This window comes from Epargyreus clarus, unplaced genomic scaffold (assembly GCF_041222505.1).
Source record: "Epargyreus clarus isolate Ecla_fem2 unplaced genomic scaffold, WU_Ecla_fem_2.2 ptg000015l, whole genome shotgun sequence".
Taxonomy (NCBI): domain Eukaryota; kingdom Metazoa; phylum Arthropoda; class Insecta; order Lepidoptera; family Hesperiidae; genus Epargyreus; species Epargyreus clarus.
In genome coordinates, this window is record NW_027332223.1 from 3518852 (window position 1) to 3536867 (window position 18016).

The following is an 18016-nucleotide window of genomic DNA, read 5'->3' on the forward strand; positions in this document are numbered from 1 at the left end:
ATTAGTTCGGTTACCGCCATTTTTTCTCTACTTTAGGAGCTAACACGCTAGGGAGCGGGAAATCGGGAATCTAGTTCGCGTAGTTTATCTGTGGGAGCGCTCTTCCGAAATAGTTCGTTCGCGAACTACACAAGACTATTATCTAATGGCATGTGGCGATTGCCGTCCATGGACATCTGTAATTAACCTCTAATAAGATTTGAATCCTACCGTCGGCCACCGATCCGTGCTAGCCATGAGGACTAAAAATATCAAAGGGAGTTTTTATTGGTATGTGTATATTATTATTGTAGGGAAAACAAAAATATCTCAATAACATTATTATTAGTGATGTATTCTTACCAATAAAAGAAATATTTCATAATAATAAATCTCATTTAAGTAACAATAGTTACATTATAACTTAGCTGACTTTATTACATACATGTTACAGACATAAAGGAGATTACACACTCGGCTCCTTTATATTGTATTTAATGGCGGGGACGCTTTGGCGGGTTCATGGGCTTGGGTTCTTCATGAAACTGGTCCTGATGGTTCTCGATGTACGATAAGAGGTAATCTTTATCCACTGGATGCATTATACTGTTGCAAACGGCTGAAAAAAAAACATTTTGGTTTAAAAAAGACATTCGTGCGATGCACAAAATCTAAAAAGTTGTAACCCGCGTTAAAAAGAAATAACGCGTGTAAAACCGCGGGGCACAGCTAGTTCTAATATATAAGTAGCCTAAGTTACTCCTGATTACAACAGAGATTAGCCAGAACAAACAGACAGACAGACAAAATTGTAAAAAACGTTATTTTGGTGACGTACATATATTTGGTAACGTACATATATTCATATGCATGTAGTAAAAAGGGGTTATTTCAATATTAAATTTTATTTCACTCCAATTTTATTTATATTTATAGATTAGTTAAACTCACCCACAGCTGTCGTGTAGCTGTTAGGATATGACTTGTCCGTTCTTTCCCTCATGAATGCCCACTTGTTGTTCTCAAACTTGCACTCTATTATCTTGTTGTCCATATTCTTGAGTTTGCTGCTAATGAGTATAGTGCCGAACGGGTCCTTCTTCTGTCCAACGTACAGGTGACCCACTCTTGTTGGTAACATGCTGAAAAATTTAATTTAATTTTTTATATATTACGTGTTTGCATATGTTAATGTTTAAACTCAAACCCCTCAAACAATCACAATGAATCTTTTTGAATCATACATTACATAGTGATTGATTGGTTAAGACCTATTTTTAGATTTGTAGCGCTGTTGTTGAATTGATTTTGCTTATTCTTTTGGGAATTTAGCTAGAAATTAATGATTACTACACAGTTTAAGTTTAATTTAAAAATTTCAGAATATAATTCTCGAATTTCTAAAATGGTAATTTAGATCATAGTTCAAAAAAACAAGTACTATATGAAATTCACGAGTAAATATTTCTATGAACATACCCAGCTCGGTCTTCCCTGACGATTTTCAGTCTAAAATCTACGCTGTTCAAGCAGGGCGGTTTCCACTTCAACACGTGGTCACATCGGCCCGCTTTGTACGGCTGGAAAATAAAGACGAAGCTTTGAATGCGATCTTGAGCGACAATTTGAGGCTACTAGAACCAGAGTGGCCTAACTGTATTTTAATGATTTTTGACCTTTAAAAATGTTGTATAGTCCGCGTAAAACTGCTAGTCCGCTCTGAATAAAGAATTGTATGACTACACCTCCTCGCAACAACTTCAGGGCAGACTATACACTTTTACTTTTCTCCATATTGTAAATCGTTCTTTGTAGTTAGGCTACTGTGGTTCTAATAGCCTCATTTATAACGCAGACATAAGGTTTAAGTTGTATTAACAAATTTATATCAACCATAACATGGTCACGGGCTATATCAGTGAAAATATTGTATAGATAATTTCATTGTTGGTAGACATAAACTATAAACGGTGTATACGTACGTTCTACATAAGACGTGATAGCCAGTGGCGAAGTAAGGTCATCGGAGCCCCGGGGCGGAAAGTTGAATGGAGGCCCCAGTGTAAAATGTTAATTTGATTTTATAAAATGACAAATGTGTCATAGAATTATTTGGTGACTTTTTTTCCAAATGATACACATTTCATAAATTGTTTGGTTCTGACGACCCTTTTTTAGCGACTATGTTTGGAGGCCCCCAAGATCGCACCGCCCGTTCCGCCTTAAGCCGCTAGAGGAAGGGCTACTCACGTCCTTGGAGGGCTGGAAGATGAGTCCGTCGGGCTCGTGCGTGAGCGTGCGCGCGAACTTGTCCTGCAGCAGCGCGCGCGCGCGGCTGGCCGCCCAGAACTGCTTCAGCTGCACGCTGAACGGCTCCTGCTCCTTCTTGATCACGCCGTTCACTATCGCGCGGTTCCTGGGGGAGGATCACTCTTAGAAGCACTCGTTTTGGCTGTTGCATGCACTGTCATATCTATAGTCCCATACATAATTAAGTGTCCAAAATGTAAACAAAGGTGTTGGTAGACCTATCAAGAAAATGCGTTTTTTATTTTGACGATATTAAATTAATAAAATAATAATCTAAATAAATTATGATCAATTTGAACATATTTTAATATTTATGTTAACTCAATTTCGTTTCGTACAGTAATAATAATAAAAAACTAAATTTATGATAGAAAATTAATATGTGATAATGGTACATAACACAATCAGGATCGAAAACATTTTTTGCGCCGCCATTTTTAAGTTTGGCAGTTGATGTTATTCATTTTCGTGATTGTCGGCGACTAACTAACGATATTTTATGAATAATTGTAATTAACTTGTGTTTTAAGTCTGACTGAATATGTTTATATAAGTTTAATAAGAAAATACATTACGTAAGTTTTAAGTTTAGGGATAAGACACGGTAGATGGCGCTATCGGTCGCATTTGTTGTATTTTATTAGAGTTTTTAGGTATTTTTATGAAAATAGTATTTAAGGTTAGGTTTTTGAATTTTATACATGTTTTATATTTCTAAAGTTTATGTTATCTCCTAGAATATGTTTCTAGCTTCATATTGATGTAAGAATAGTAAGAATCAATTGTGATAATTTCGAGATAATTAGGATTATTGACATGTGAAATGACGTAACTTGTACATTTTTGGAATATTTTCGGGAATAACTTCGTAACTAATTGAGGGATGGAAATGTAACTTATGTAGTTAGATAGGTCTAATTATGAGGATTCCAACGATGTATGATACATGTATGTAAATTTTGGGAATTAAATAAAGAAAGGGTGAAAACTAGGTCAGCCAAAGTGAAAATGACACGAAAATGGGCCTAAAAAAGCGCGGCTCTCTTTACGGTATTGCTCTGGGGTAGCTCAGAAAACCAGTTTTCCGGCTTAAGCATGGTCTCAGCAGAGAAGAATTCCAAGAAGACTCCTGAAGAAGAAGAAGACTCCTGAAGAAGAAGAAGACTCCTGAAGAAGAATAAGACTCCTGGGAAGAACAAGACTCCTGGGGAAGAAGAAGGAAAATCTGAAGACGGAAGCGTTCCTGCGCAAGAAGAGGAAGTAGGGGTTAGGTCGGGATAGGGAAGAGGCTTTGGCTGGCCTACACTCTTGTTTCTATTGCACGTCAATTATTGTTTCTATTGCACGTCACCCCTTCCCCGCACCTCCCCTCTCTACGGCACGGGACAGGCGCAACTCCCCGACGCGACGACTATCACCACGAGCGGGCTTCCGGCGCCGGACGGAAGAAGGCCGTCCGTACAACATCACGCCCGCACCCCTATACGGTCGCAGGTTAGGTGGCGGCGTGGCATACCACCACACCGCCGAACACAGCGCCCCGCGACAACAGCTGGTCCTTCGAGCCGGATCATCGTGCTAGTCGTCACATCGTCGGGTTACTGACGCCGCCATGCCAATCACACGGAGCCAGAGGGGAACCTCGCCGCCGAACCAGTCGACTGCGCCCCGCGCCACGGAAAGCGCGCAGGGGACAACTGACTCTTCGGGGACATCGGGCACCGCAACTGAGGGTACGCTTACAATATATGAGTCTAGAGTCACTTCAGGCACCTTGGCAACTGTTCCAGCTGCTCCAGGTGTTCCAGCTGCTCCAACTACTGCAACAGCTGGAACCCGGAAAACGCGGTCGGTGAAGTCGACGAAACGTCGGGAGATGGAAGCCAAGCTGGAATTGGCGCGCCGACAGCTGGAAGAAGCAAAGGCAGCTGCAGAACTCGCCAAAGCGCAGTGGGAGCTGGTCCAGGTGGAGAATGAAGAGTCCGAGGTCGAGGATGAAGACTGGTCGCATAACGCGAACATCCACACATGGGTGCAGTCGACGGTGGAAAGGATGTCCGGGGAGGGGCATCAGGGGGAGGTGTCCGGGAAGGGGCATCGACTGGGGGCGTCCGGGAAGGGGCGAACCAGTCAACCTCCAGACACTATCGTCAAGCCTGAAGACCAAGCGGAACCTTCAAGCAACGGGACCAAGGAATTGGCTGAGGCTATCATGAAGGCCATTAGTGTTGCGCCGAGGAATGCATCGCAACCTAACTACGTACATGAATTACCCGACTTCGATGGAAGAAGCGAAGAATGGATCGCCTTCAGGACGGTATATGAGGACACCGCACCGCTGTTTACGGATGCACTGAATATGGCGCGGCTGCGGCGGTCAATTAAGGGCACAGCAAGGGAGGCTATCAAGAGCCTATTATATTCAGAGTGCCCTCCTGAAGAAGTAATAGAAGCTCTTCGTCGAAGGTTTGGAAGACCAGAAGCCCTGATCCTGATGGAACTGGAAAAGGTAAAGAATCTTCCTAGGATCAACGAAAATGCGCGCGACATCTGCGTGTTCGCCAGTCGAGTGAACAACACCGTCGCGACAATACGGGGGCTAAGAAGACCGCAGTATCTACACTCACCGGAAATGGTAAGGCTTATCGTGAGCAAGATGCCGGCGGTATTGCAGTATCGGTGGTACGACTTCGCCGCCGACGCAGAAGATCAAGATCCAGACCTGGTGCATTTAATGAAGTTCCTCAACAGGGAAGCGGACCGGTGTGGACCATACGCGACGCAGGAGACTACGCAGCAGCCGCGCCAGCCTCCCAGACGTCAATTCACGAACACCACGTCCGAACAAGTAGAAGAAAAGAAGACCTGTCCACATTGCCAGTACGAGCATCACCTCTTCGAATGTCGCAAATTTCTACAGCTGCCTTTGAAGGAACGGTGGGACGTCGCTACCAAGTCGAAGATGTGTTTCAAGTGTCTCCAAGGACGACATCGGAAGGAAACATGTCGGCGTCCACCGTGCAAGACATGTAAACGGTGGCATCACTTCGTGCTCCATGAACAACGTTGGGATAACCCGAAGCCCGAAGAGAAGAAAGAAATTGCGAACAACGTCATGCTCCCGGTGAACACTGCAAGGACAGCGAAGGCATATCTGAAGATGGTTCCTGTTGAGATATATGGACCGAAGGGAACTGCCCGGATCCTGGCGTTACTGGATGAGGGGTCAACTGTCACGCTTCTCGACTCTGCGGTTGCAAGACAAATCGGCCTCACAGGACCCGTGGAGGCACTCACCTTGGAGACCGTAGGTGGGAAGACCATCTCCAAGGAAGACTCAATGAAGGTCAACGTCAGATTGAAAGGAATGCACCAGACCAAGAAGAGAACCATCTCTGGGGCCCGCACGATAGATGACATCAACCTGACGCCTCAGAGGTTGGAAATAAGAAGGATCGAAGAATGCGCTCATCTCAAGCCAATGTCGAAACAATTGTATTATGAAGAAGAGTCACCCAAGTTGTTAATCGGACAAGACAATTGGGAGCTCATTGTGTCCAGAGCCACACGCAAGGGGAAAAGAGGTCAACCCGTAGCATCATTGACCTACCTAGGGTGGGTGCTACACGGGTCCGATGGAGCAGCATCAAGACCTGTGAACTTCGTAACCTGCGCGCACGTGTCTTCTAAAGAAGAGGATTTGGAAAAGGTCATCAAGGAACATTTCGCCGTGGAATCGTTGGGGATCCAGCCACGTCGACCGACCACAGACGTAGAAGAAAGGGCTCTGGCTATTTTAGAAGAGACGACAAAGAGATTGGACAATGGGCGCTTCGAGACCGGCTTGCTATGGAAAAACAAGGAAGGGAAAATGCCCGACAATTACAAGCAAGCGGAAAACCGGTTAAGGAACACCGAAAAGAAACTGGATGGGGATCCGGCACTGAAGCAGGATTATGAAAGTCGGGTAAAGAATCTCGATAGTAACGACTCAACGAGGGACGTGCCCAAGGACTTCGGGAGCGGACACAGATGGTTCAATGGACCTTCGTTCCTAGCACAAGAGGAGGAATATTGGCCGGAACCACGTACTGTCAAGGCGGAGCACACGGGAGAAGAGAAGGAGAGGTCAACTGTGGGGGCAACGAAGCCCGTTGATCGGCATCCAACTCCGAACCCAGTCAAGTTCTCAAGTTGGACTCGACTAGTAAGAGCGACCGCGAGGGTACTACAGTTCGTCGACCTGTGCCGAAAGAAGAAACACGCAGTGAACGTGTCCCGCAAGTCTGAGCGTCAAGATCCTACCTGGAAAAAAAATAAGAAGAAAGCCAAGGTAGCAATGAAGTCCGTGAACAAGAACACCCAAGAAAGAAGATTCATTCCCCTCAAACCCGATCAAATAAGAAAAGCCGAAAAGATCCTATTACGAAGAAGCCAAGAAGAGAGCTTCCAAGACGAAGTACACTGCGTCAAGAAAATGAAGCCATTCGAGAAGAATAGTAGGCTTAAGAAACTGGATGTCGTCATGGAAGATGGACTACTACGACTCCGAGGAAGAATCGACGCGGCAAGACACACTCGGCAAGATAAGAAACCTGTGGTGTTAGACAGCAAGCATCACATCACCAGACTGCTCATCGCGTACTACCATGAAGAATTCAACCATGGTAACCACGCGACGGTGATCAACGAGTTGAGGCAGCGCTACTGGATCCTGGGACTACGGTCTGCGGTGAGGGCGACGGTTCATCGGTGTCAGTGGTGCAAGGTGTACCGCAGCATGCCACGACTCCAGCCGATGGGGAATCTCCCGCTGGAACGGTTACGGCATGGGGAACCGCCGTTCACATGCACCGCCGTGGACTACTTCGGGCCCATGAGCATCACGGTGGGTCGGCGTCATGAGAAGAGGTGGGGCGCTCTATTTACGTGCCTCACAACCAGAGCCATCCACGTGGAACTGGCAGCATCTCTGTCAACGGACTCCATGATCCTGGCGCTACGAAGAATGGCAGCAAGAAGGGGGATGCCGAAGACGATCTTCAGCGACAACGGCACCAACTTCGTGGGGGCCAACAAGGAACTTCAAGAAGCCCTCGCCAGCCTCAACAAAGAAGACCTCATCGCCACAGCCGAGCGGATGAGCATCAGGTGGAAATTCATACCACCTGGGGCTCCGAACATGGGCGGGGCATGGGAGCGCCTGGTCCGTTCCATCAAAACGGCCTTGGCGGTCACCCTCAAGGAAAGGCATCCCAAGGAAGAAGTCCTGCACACTCTGCTACTGGAGGCGGAGCACCTGGTGAACTCAAGACCTCTCATCGAAGCCGACGAAGACAACGAAGAAGGTGCCCTCACTCCCAATCACTTTTTAATTGGGAGATCCTGCGGCACAAGAATGGGAACATTCACCGACGAAGACCTCACCGGCCGGCGCACATGGAGGACGGCGCAGCGACTAGCCGACCACTTCTGGAGCAGATGGGTGAAAGAGTATCTTCCAACTCTGATCCCGAGAAGAGTCGACGCGAGAGCTGCCACAAGGGACTTGCAGTGTGGAGACACGGTCCTAATAGTGGACTCCACGCTGCCACGAGGAGCCTGGCCGAGGGGTGAGGTGGTCCGAACCTTCCCTGGGCCCGACGGTCGCACCAGGGTACTGGAGGTGCGCACTACGGGGGGCGTATTGAAACGTCCCAGCTCCAAGTTGGTGCTACTGGTACCAGCACGACGTGATGAAGAGCAAGCGGTCGACGACACAGGCGGTGGAGCATCGACCAGCGAGCCAGACTGCGGGGAGGCGGTCGTCACGTCGAGCCACGAGCATGGAGTCGCCGGGCCAGGAGTTGGTGCTACGCACGAGGGGGAGGATGTCGGCGACTAACTAACGATATTTTATGAATAATTGTAATTAACTTGTGTTTTAAGTCTGACTGAATATGTTTATATAAGTTTAATAAGAAAATACATTACGTAAGTTTTAAGTTTAGGGATAAGACACGGTAGATGGCGCTATCGGTCGCATTTGTTGTATTTTATTAGAGTTTTTAGGTATTTTTATGAAAATAGTATTTAAGGTTAGGTTTTTGAATTTTATACATGTTTTATATTTCTAAAGTTTATGTTATCTCCTAGAATATGTTTCTAGCTTCATATTGATGTAAGAATAGTAAGAATCAATTGTGATAATTTCGAGATAATTAGGATTATTGACATGTGAAATGACGTAACTTGTACATTTTTGGAATATTTTCGGGAATAACTTCGTAACTAATTGAGGGATGGAAATGTAACTTATGTAGTTAGATAGGTCTAATTATGAGGATTCCAACGATGTATGATACATGTATGTAAATTTTGGGAATTAAATAAAGAAAGGGTGAAAACTAGGTCAGCCAAAGTGAAAATGACACGAAAATGGGCCTAAAAAAGCGCGGCTCTCTTTACGGTATTGCTCTGGGGTAGCTCAGAAAACCAGTTTTCCGGCTTAAGCATGGTCTCAGCAGAGAAGAATTCCAAGAAGACTCCTGAAGAAGAAGAAGACTCCTGAAGAAGAAGAAGACTCCTGAAGAAGAAGAAGACTCCTGGGAAGAACAAGACTCCTGGGGAAGAAGAAGGAAAATCTGAAGACGGAAGCGTTCCTGCGCAAGAAGAGGAAGTAGGGGTTAGGTCGGGATAGGGAAGAGGCTTTGGCTGGCCTACACTCTTGTTTCTATTGCACGTCAATTATTGTTTCTATTGCACGTCACCCCTTCCCCGCACCTCCCCTCTCTACGGCACGGGACAGGCGCAACTCCCCGACGCGACGACTATCACCACGAGCGGGCTTCCGGCGCCGGACGGAAGAAGGCCGTCCGTACAACATCACGCCCGCACCCCTATACGGTCGCAGGTTAGGTGGCGGCGTGGCATACCACCACACCGCCGAACACAGCGCCCCGCGACAACAGTGATCGTGGTCGAACTCGAAAGTTTTCCTCGTTTTCTTAGCGCGTTTGTTAAATTGTGTGTAGTTATTAATTTTTTATTGAGCTTGTGAAAGTTTTTGTTTCTTGTTACTTTGTTAGGGTTTACAATACCTTTTGACAATGACATTTCTTTGTTTAATTATAATATATTTAATAAATAATAAATATAAAAAAGATACCTAATAATAGATGAGTAAATGAAAAACTTATAGGCAGCTACGTTGCGGAAGTGTAACATCAAAATAGTTATTTCTTTATGAACTTCTATTAGTCAAATCCTCACCTAGGGTTGATTATCTCCTTCTCTATACATTGTAGACGGACCGGGTAGAAGGATTCCTTGCCAACATTCATATTCTCGAAGCGGATGATGTCGTAAACCAGAAAGCGCGGTCGCCCCTCGCCGTTCTCAGTTCTGTCTATCACCATCTCCTGAAATTGTACTCACATTTGGGAAAATATGCCGAATACTAAATTTGAAAGTTTTTCATGGTTCTACTCCTACATCTGTATTCAGTGTCAAGTGCTATTTATTAAACGCTTTCTACGAGTACACTCACAGCCCCACACTAGGATTCAGTGAATTGTGGCTATGGAAACACAGAGCCGGGGATTGAACCCAGTACCCTTTGCGCGGGTCGTCATATTGTGTTCTAGTTTGAAGAATGTGAACAGGGAGGAACAAAAAGAAGGTCGCCAGAATGAATCCATCACTGAAATACGTATTTGTCGGCGAATAAGTCTATGTCACATTCGTAATTTTGTAAAATCAAATCAACTTTTGAGGTTGGAGGTCCATTCATCTTTCCGCCCTGGGCTTCCGACAACCTTAGGCCGTTTGTCCACCGCACCGTCACCGAACCGATACCGAGATTATTTAGGGCCGATTTTAATATCACGTGACGGCGATAGTTTTGTCCACCGCGACCGATATCGGCGGTTTATTTTGTTCCAGCTATCACGCGCGTGACGGCAGTGTATGGACAAGTTCCAACGTGTTTTATATTGCCAGTACATCGTCAAAATCTTGGTGCCGATCCAGCAGTCACGCCGATCTACTCGTGCGATGGACAAGCGGCTATAGTAAATGTATGTACGCTACTTCGGGGCTGTCATTAATTATCGGTATCGGCTTGGTGACGGTGGCGGTGGACAAACGGCGTTAGTTCCTCACTGAGTTATAGACATAATATAAACTGTAGATTAACTAATACAATTGTAAAAAAGATGCAAGACATATCTTGTATTCACAAATCCATCGATCGATGATTGATTTTTCATTTTAAACACAACACATACTTACGCCGTCGAGTAGAGTGTTCTTCAAATGGCGGTGCTCCTTGTTGTGAATGAACTTGAGCCCGTGCACCTTGAACGCGCAGTTGTCTCTGTCCAACATGTACACTTCGTTCTCATCGTCGATGAGCATTAGGTACCTATCGGATAAAGTTAGGAAGGTATAGTCCGCGCCAAATTTCTAGTCCGCTCTGAAGTTATTGCGCGCAGGTGTAGTCGGAGAGCCAATGCGGTTGAAGAAAACTACAAGCATATACTCCGTAGCAATAGTAAGGGCACACTAACTGCACTATGTTCCCATGAGCGAGAGCGGGCAGCGGAGGGTGCCGGGAGGTCCCGCGCTGTCTTCGTCCCGCTAATACCTACAATTTGCTGTTGCGACGTTATTCACTTCTATATTCAGAGCGGATTAGAAGTTTGGCGCGGTCAATACGTGCGACAATGAGCTACTAAATACACGAGGGAAAGTTCATGTAAGTGCCCGACGGGCGGCGACTGCCGGCGTTCGTTAGCGAGGTTAGTCGGCGTGGGTCGTCACTTGTGTATTAGCTGCCTCATAGAATTATTCGTGGTCAATTTTGCCGTAATACCATGGTCACATATTGTTTTTTACCGATTACACGATTTTTACCAACGCAACCTTTTATTTCACTTGTACTGTTTAGACTACAAAAAAATATATATTTCGTTCATCATAACATAACCTAGGGCACGATAACAAATTTTGAAAACCCCTTCTTTAATGTACGTACATGTCTACTGATTCCAAAAATTGTATTATTTCTGCAATAAATTCAGTATCAACGAAAATAATCGCATATTTTTATACTTATTTTGAATTAAGCTCGAAATCGCTCGCGGATGTCATGGCGTCCGTTGATGACGTCACATTAGAACATCCTATTAGACGACTAAAGTACCCAAAATTGACGCCATTCGCGCCCCGATTAGCGTTTCAGACAAGATGGCCGACTACAGTATGTTATACTTTCATTTTATTGAAAATATAATAAATCTTAAAGTTTTTTTTTTAAACTGGGTCATTTTTGAGAATCTTTTCAATATATTGTTTTTAATTAAATCATTTATTCTTTGATTTTTTAATACTAACATCATGCCGGTTACCACAAACATATCAACCAACCTGACACCATCAGCCTTCCACGACACCCTGTAAGGCTTATCCCGGAGCAGCCTGATGTTATCCCTATCCATGGAGACAGGCTGGGAGCCGGGGAAGCCCGTGCTCTCCCACTTGCAGAAGGCCTGCACCTTCTTCTGCACGTCGCTGAGCCGCGGCTGCTCGTTGAAGGGCTCCACTCCGCTCACCTCGGGCAGGAAGGACTCCTTCTTGTGAGTCGTCTCCTTCTTGCCTTTCTTCTTGTGACTGTGACTACAATTTAATTTACATAGAGTTTATTATTTATTTATTATGTTAGATGCATTGCTGCTTAAATTAGAAAACCGCGCCATACTGCTCGTCCGTTCCGAATGTAGAAACGGGTTGCGTGGCAATAGCAAATTGTAGATATTAGCGGGACAAACACAGTGCAGGACCCCCGGCAACCTCGCTGCCCGCTCTCCCATGGGTACATAGCTGCGTTAGTGTGCCCTTACGTCACCGAGTATATGCCAACTAAACCTGCACGCAACAACTTCAGAGCGGACTAGAGGTTTGGCGCGGACTATACAAATATATACATACTAAAAGTATACACACTGTACTGGAATGTACTGGAACAATTATGTATTATGTAATTTAATAAAATTAATCATACAGAGAGGTTCTTTTTTTGGGCCAAGATTATTATTGGCGAAGTTGAAAATACAGAGTATTCTGTTGACAGATGCACATTTAGTATAGTATGGTGTTCTATGTACTGAAGATCAAATTTTAGTTGTACAGAAAAATTATAATGACTTCAAATTTCCAATCAAGCTGTTTGTACTCTATAATTTTGTATGTCCCTGTTCAACCAACAGAGACAATCTTAGTATATTAGATATGTTGCTTACTTTGAATTTGAATGTTGTGGTGCATTGTCGTAAGATTGATTCTGTGAATAGCCAGCTGTGTCGTCATCATCATACTTATCTTCTTCCTCTGAAACAAACAAATGATTAAGATGCAGAGATTTGATCGAAATGAAACAAGTAATTTTGACAACAACAACAAATAATTTAGAGTAACTTTCAAAACGATCCTATGGAGAACTTTCTTTCTAGCTCAAAAAAATTTTAATTTTACTTCTATAAATATAAATTTGAAGAAAATGTAGCATGGAAATAAATTACCAATGCACCAATCTGGTCTTGGTGGCGCTTCTGGGGTGAAGTCCTGGTCATCATACCGACTGAAGAGTTCTCGCAAATAGTCATCTTTGTATATACCGGGCTCTCTGAAATGATGTAACAAATGAATCTTTTATCTTTTTTTTTTATTCAACAATTGATGTTCGTACACATATAATTGTTATACCTTAACACTGTTTGATCTATTGCCATATAACTGGACAAATCTACGTCTTTTTAAGAAGGTTTATATATGTTATCCATTTTAATTTCATTTGCAATATGAGTTCAAAATCATTTGCATCATTTTATGTTCAGTATGAAGGCAATTTGCATCACAAAACGTGAATATGTTAGTGATGCAAATTGCCTGTAATGTACATTGAATAATTTAATTCATAATAAAACACCATCATCAAAGCATTTTCTGTTTTACAGTAATACTGAAAGATTTTTTTTAAGATCATTCGACTTTGCATTATTATTTCTATAAGATTGGTACCTTTTTTTTGCAAATTCATTGAGGGCGGCTTCTAAGCTCCAGTCCAGTTCTTCAACCATATACGAAGTCAGTAGAAATCCAGTTCTATTAAAACCATGTGTACAATGCACACCAATAATCTCTGTCGGATGTTCATTTATAAATGATGTGACTATTTTTATAAATTCTCTGAAAAATGAAAAATGTAGACACTATTACCACATTGGCTTCATGTTTCTAATTAATCAATATTCAGTGCTTGATCTATGAATTCATTAACACAAAGTACAAAATGTAATTTAAATCTTCGTGTCAAAATTAGCCAACAACTCAAATGTTGCTTGGCAATATATTATGTGGCAAGTTTAAATCAATATATTATCTACAATTGTACTCAATTTTCATCAGCATTATCATCATCATCATCAACCCATTACTGTCCCATTGCTGGGCATGGGTCTCCTCTCTGAATGAGAAGGAATAAGCCATATTTTTTTTTTTTTAATTATATAAGAGTAGCAGACGAGCATGCAGTCCACCTGATGGTAAGTGGCTACTGCCGCCCATGGACATCTGTAATCAACCCCAGATAGGATTAGATATTCCTACCTGAGGTTGGCCACAGATGCGCTGCTACCCTTGAGGATTAAGCTGGAATGCCTCGGAAAAGTCTGTCTCCCTTACCACACCCTTCAAACCAGAACACAGCAGCGCCTAACACTTCTGTTATTAGGTAGAAATAGGTTGGCGGTGGTGCCGCTGGAGTCGAACCACAAAGGGTTCTACCTTCAACCATAGTCCACCGCGTGGCTAAGTGCATATTGGTAAACTTCATATACCTTTGAAATCTTTTTTTTCAGATTTCTCAGGAATGCAGGTTTCCTCACAATGTTTATCTTCAATATTTCAGCAAGTTATAATTAATCAAAAGCCTGGGGGAATCTCAGATCGAGAGGCAGTTTCTTAACCACTAGGCTATCACTGCTTTTTTTATTTCTTATACTCAATTTTATGCAGTGTTAACCAGCTAACATTATCAACAATAGATACTTAGAATTTAATATGTTTTAGGTCAATGTAATGTGTAAAATGTTTTTGAAAATAAAAATATATAGGCAGTTCTCCAGTTATATTTTCGTCTATTACATTGTTTCCAGTTCTTTTTTTAAGCAATTTTATTATGCAACTGATCAGAGGTACATCAACTGGTTTTATTTAAGTCACAAAGGAAATTGTTTGTTATGCGATAACCATCATATGTACCTCAATTCATGTTGCATGTTTAAAGTACTTAATATCTAGTAGTTATGAGGATTGCTTGTATTATATTTGTTTCACTTATGTCACAAAATTTCTGTTTGAATTTAATACATAGAAATTATCATTATTAAAGTGAAGGTACATCTTACTTTATTATTATAACTTATATATTATGTAAGTACTAAATATGCAAACGGACTACATAATGGTAAGGGGTATTGCCACCTCTAGATATCCATAATAATCCTACTGTTTATAGATCTATGGTGGCAATGACCTCAGATTTCTAATACCTCGAGATACTTAATGTGGATTTAATGTACCAACAGCATGTAATGTAATATATAAGTAACGTAATCATTGCCTCAGTTAATATACTTTTGACATATCATTCTGACTCTGTTTTCAAGAAATCAGTGAGTAAAGGTGTAAGTAACTTTACAGTTCTTTAAAGTACTGGAAATCTTTACAAAATTGCAAAAGAAACAAATTTGAACCCTTTTAATGACTGAAACTAAGATAGATACCTCGTCTGGTCCATCGAGGGAGTTTCGCCGTGTCCCCGACACTGCAACTTAACATATTTACAGTCCATTTTCTCAACTTCAGACTTGTCGTAGAAGCGAGTAGTATTCGTCAGATCGATCCATAACCCGATCTTCATCTATAAACAAGACTGAATTTAATAACATTCTTATCGATACATCGATAACATCAAAGCAATACCCACTTTCATGCTCTTTATGTTCATAAACAACATAGCCGGTGTAAACCGACTGACATCAGGTACTTTTTCATTGAATTGTGGCCCCAAAGGAGTCTTGAAAGCTAAAAACTTGTCGGCGATCAGCTCTGTTGCTTTCCGTGGACATTTTAGCCACCGATTTGGAATCGGACCAGGATCCCTCCGTGACATATTCACAACCGTATATAACTATTGACGCCTATATCAATATTTACTTAACCTATGTCGTCACACGCTATAAATCTAAATCAATTAATATTAATTTCGACGCCTCGTAGCGTCATCACTTTTTTTCTTTTTCACCATTCACTAATTCACGACTTCACACGCCACTTTTCTATAAAAAAATATTTTGTCACTGACAGTGACAGCTCCAGTTATTTATTTTGTTCTTAATTCACATGAAAACAAGAGCGGCAAACGATATAAAATACATAATTCCTATAATAATACCATTTCATATTTATATCCGTTTTAATTTAACCCACTTATATATGTGATAAGTAAAGCTACAGTTACACATGCTCTAGAATAGCATGCTAAAAAACGTGCTATAAGTATGCTTAATATGAGTATGCTTATGAACTGTTTACATTTGCTAGCAATAAGCATGCTAGTTTTAAGTATGCTACTTAATAAGCATGCTCAAAGCAAACACTCCAAACACAAATGCGATTTTAGCATGCTCAGTTCAAACATGGACGATGAAACAACCATCCGTACGGAGCTTAATAAAGTTATTCTTTTGCTATCGTTGCAATGCATCCGAAGACTTCTCTCAGGTAGAAAGAGAAAAAACCAATGTAAAAGGAATAGGAAGATTTGGGTCCGTGATTGGCTAAGTAGAAGGGAACAACTTGGAGCAAGTACTCGATTGCTAGTAGAAATGCGAGAAGAAGATATTGATGGTTACAAAAATCATTTGCGCATGTTACCGCATCAGTTTGACGAGTTACTATCTAAAGTTGAAAGCGCTATAAAGAAACAAGATACACACATGCGAAATGCTATTCCACCAAAAGTGAAACTGGAAGTGACATTGAGGTATCTAGCAACTGGAGATTCGTTATACACATTAGAAGCACTTCACAGAGTTGCAAGGTCTACTATATCTCTATTTATACCTGAAGTGTGTGATGCAATATACAATGCTCTGAAGGATTATATGCGGGTAAGTAAAGTAAACCAGTGATTATTAGTTTAGATCAAGTATTTATTGTTTAAAATCTAGATTAAAAACTTACTAAACTAAATTTAACTTTAACACATTTTCCATGCTTTGTTCAACAAATCTTCTTCAGGGACAGTAGAATCTGATTGGGATAACGCGTAAGGAAGTGTGTAAGTGACTGTATTTGTGTTTGTACTGGGAGGTATGAAAGCCATTGTCTGTGTGTTTGTAGTAGGAGGTGTGTAAGTGACTGTATTTGTGTTTGTACTGGGAGGTATGAAAGTCATTGTCTGTGTGTTTGTAGTAGGAGGTGTGTAAGTGACTGTATTTGTGTTTGTACTGGGAGGTATGAAAGTCATTGTCTGTGTGTTTGTAGTAGGAGGTGTGTAAGTGACTGTATTTGTGTTTGTACTGGGAGGTATGAAAGTCATTGTTTGTGTAAAGGGAGACAAATTTGGGTACTGGCGTCGACGTCTTGCTGCAGTCAGAATTGTTTGGATCTCATGTTGTACATCTAATGCGTCGTACAATGGTAGAGTTCGCAATTGAGCTGCAACATTTTGAGCAAAATAATGGAATTCGTCGTAATTAGGCGGTGCATTTATCGCAGAACTAATATTTTGTAAACGATCGAGAGCATATGTAATGGGTTCTTCTTGTAAGCTTCTTTTTCTACGTCGTGTTGATGAGTTATTAGATGAACGCGATTGTGATCGATCTTCTGTAGTTGGACTAGGAGAGGGTGATAACACATTCATCGATTGCGGCGTCAACGAGTTTGAATATGAAACAGCGTCACTTGGTTGTGAATCGATGGCTCGTCTCTCTGTAAAAAAAATCTATTAAGTTTATAAAATACTTATTTGTTTTTTTTTACAGATTCCTGGTTCTGAAGATTGGAAACGCATTGAACATGGATTTAGAACTAAATGGAACTTTCCAGGTTGTGTTGGAGCGTTGGATGGCAAACATATAAATATATTCGCCCCTGATGATACTTCTGACTACTATAACTACAAGGGCGCTCATAGCATCATACTTCTGGCATTAGTTGATGATGACTATTGTTTTTCATACGTAAATGTTGGGACTAATGGTAGAGCTTCTGATGGAGGTGTTTATCAAAAATCTAATTTAGCACAAGCTTTGGAAAATAATACTCTCAATTTTCCGGACCAATCAGTTATTGTGGCAGACGCTGCTTTTCCTCTAAAGTTATACCTTATGAAGCCCTATCGAACAACTCCAACGCGTAAAGAAAAGATATTTAACTACCGTTTATCGAGAGCCAGACGAATCGTTGAAAATGCGTTTGGTATTTTAGTGACACGATTTCGAGTTTTTATGGATGCCATAGATATGGCCCCCAAAAATGTCGATAGAATTACATTAGCTGCCTGCTCTTTACACAATTGGCTTCGGAAAACATCTGATATGTACATCACGCAAAGATGCGTCGACTTTGAAGATACACAACAACGTGTTGTGGTACCAGGATCATGGAGGGCACAACT

General features: G+C 42.1%; 2 protein-coding genes across 2 annotated transcripts; one reads left to right on the plus strand and one right to left on the minus strand.

Annotated features, from left to right (window-relative positions):
• Positions 1–313: 313 nt before the first annotated feature.
• Positions 314–15686, minus strand: mRNA-cap (RNA guanylyltransferase and 5'-phosphatase mRNA capping enzyme). Its single transcript, XM_073080668.1, has 12 exons — positions 15317–15686; positions 15114–15250; positions 13348–13515; positions 12849–12952; positions 12570–12657; positions 11698–11946; positions 10561–10693; positions 9541–9689; positions 2230–2395; positions 1459–1559; positions 931–1121; positions 314–598 (listed from the first exon to the last, which is right to left on the minus strand). The coding sequence occupies exons 1-12, from the start codon at positions 15500–15502 to the stop codon at positions 474–476; spliced, it is 1797 nt and encodes a 598-aa protein (XP_072936769.1). The 5' UTR covers positions 15503–15686; the 3' UTR covers positions 314–473.
• Positions 4939–8173, plus strand: LOC140747809 (uncharacterized). Its single transcript, XM_073080432.1, has one exon. The coding sequence runs from the start codon at positions 4946–4948 to the stop codon at positions 8171–8173; it is 3228 nt and encodes a 1075-aa protein (XP_072936533.1). The 5' UTR covers positions 4939–4945.
• Positions 15687–18016: the final 2330 nt, after the last annotated feature.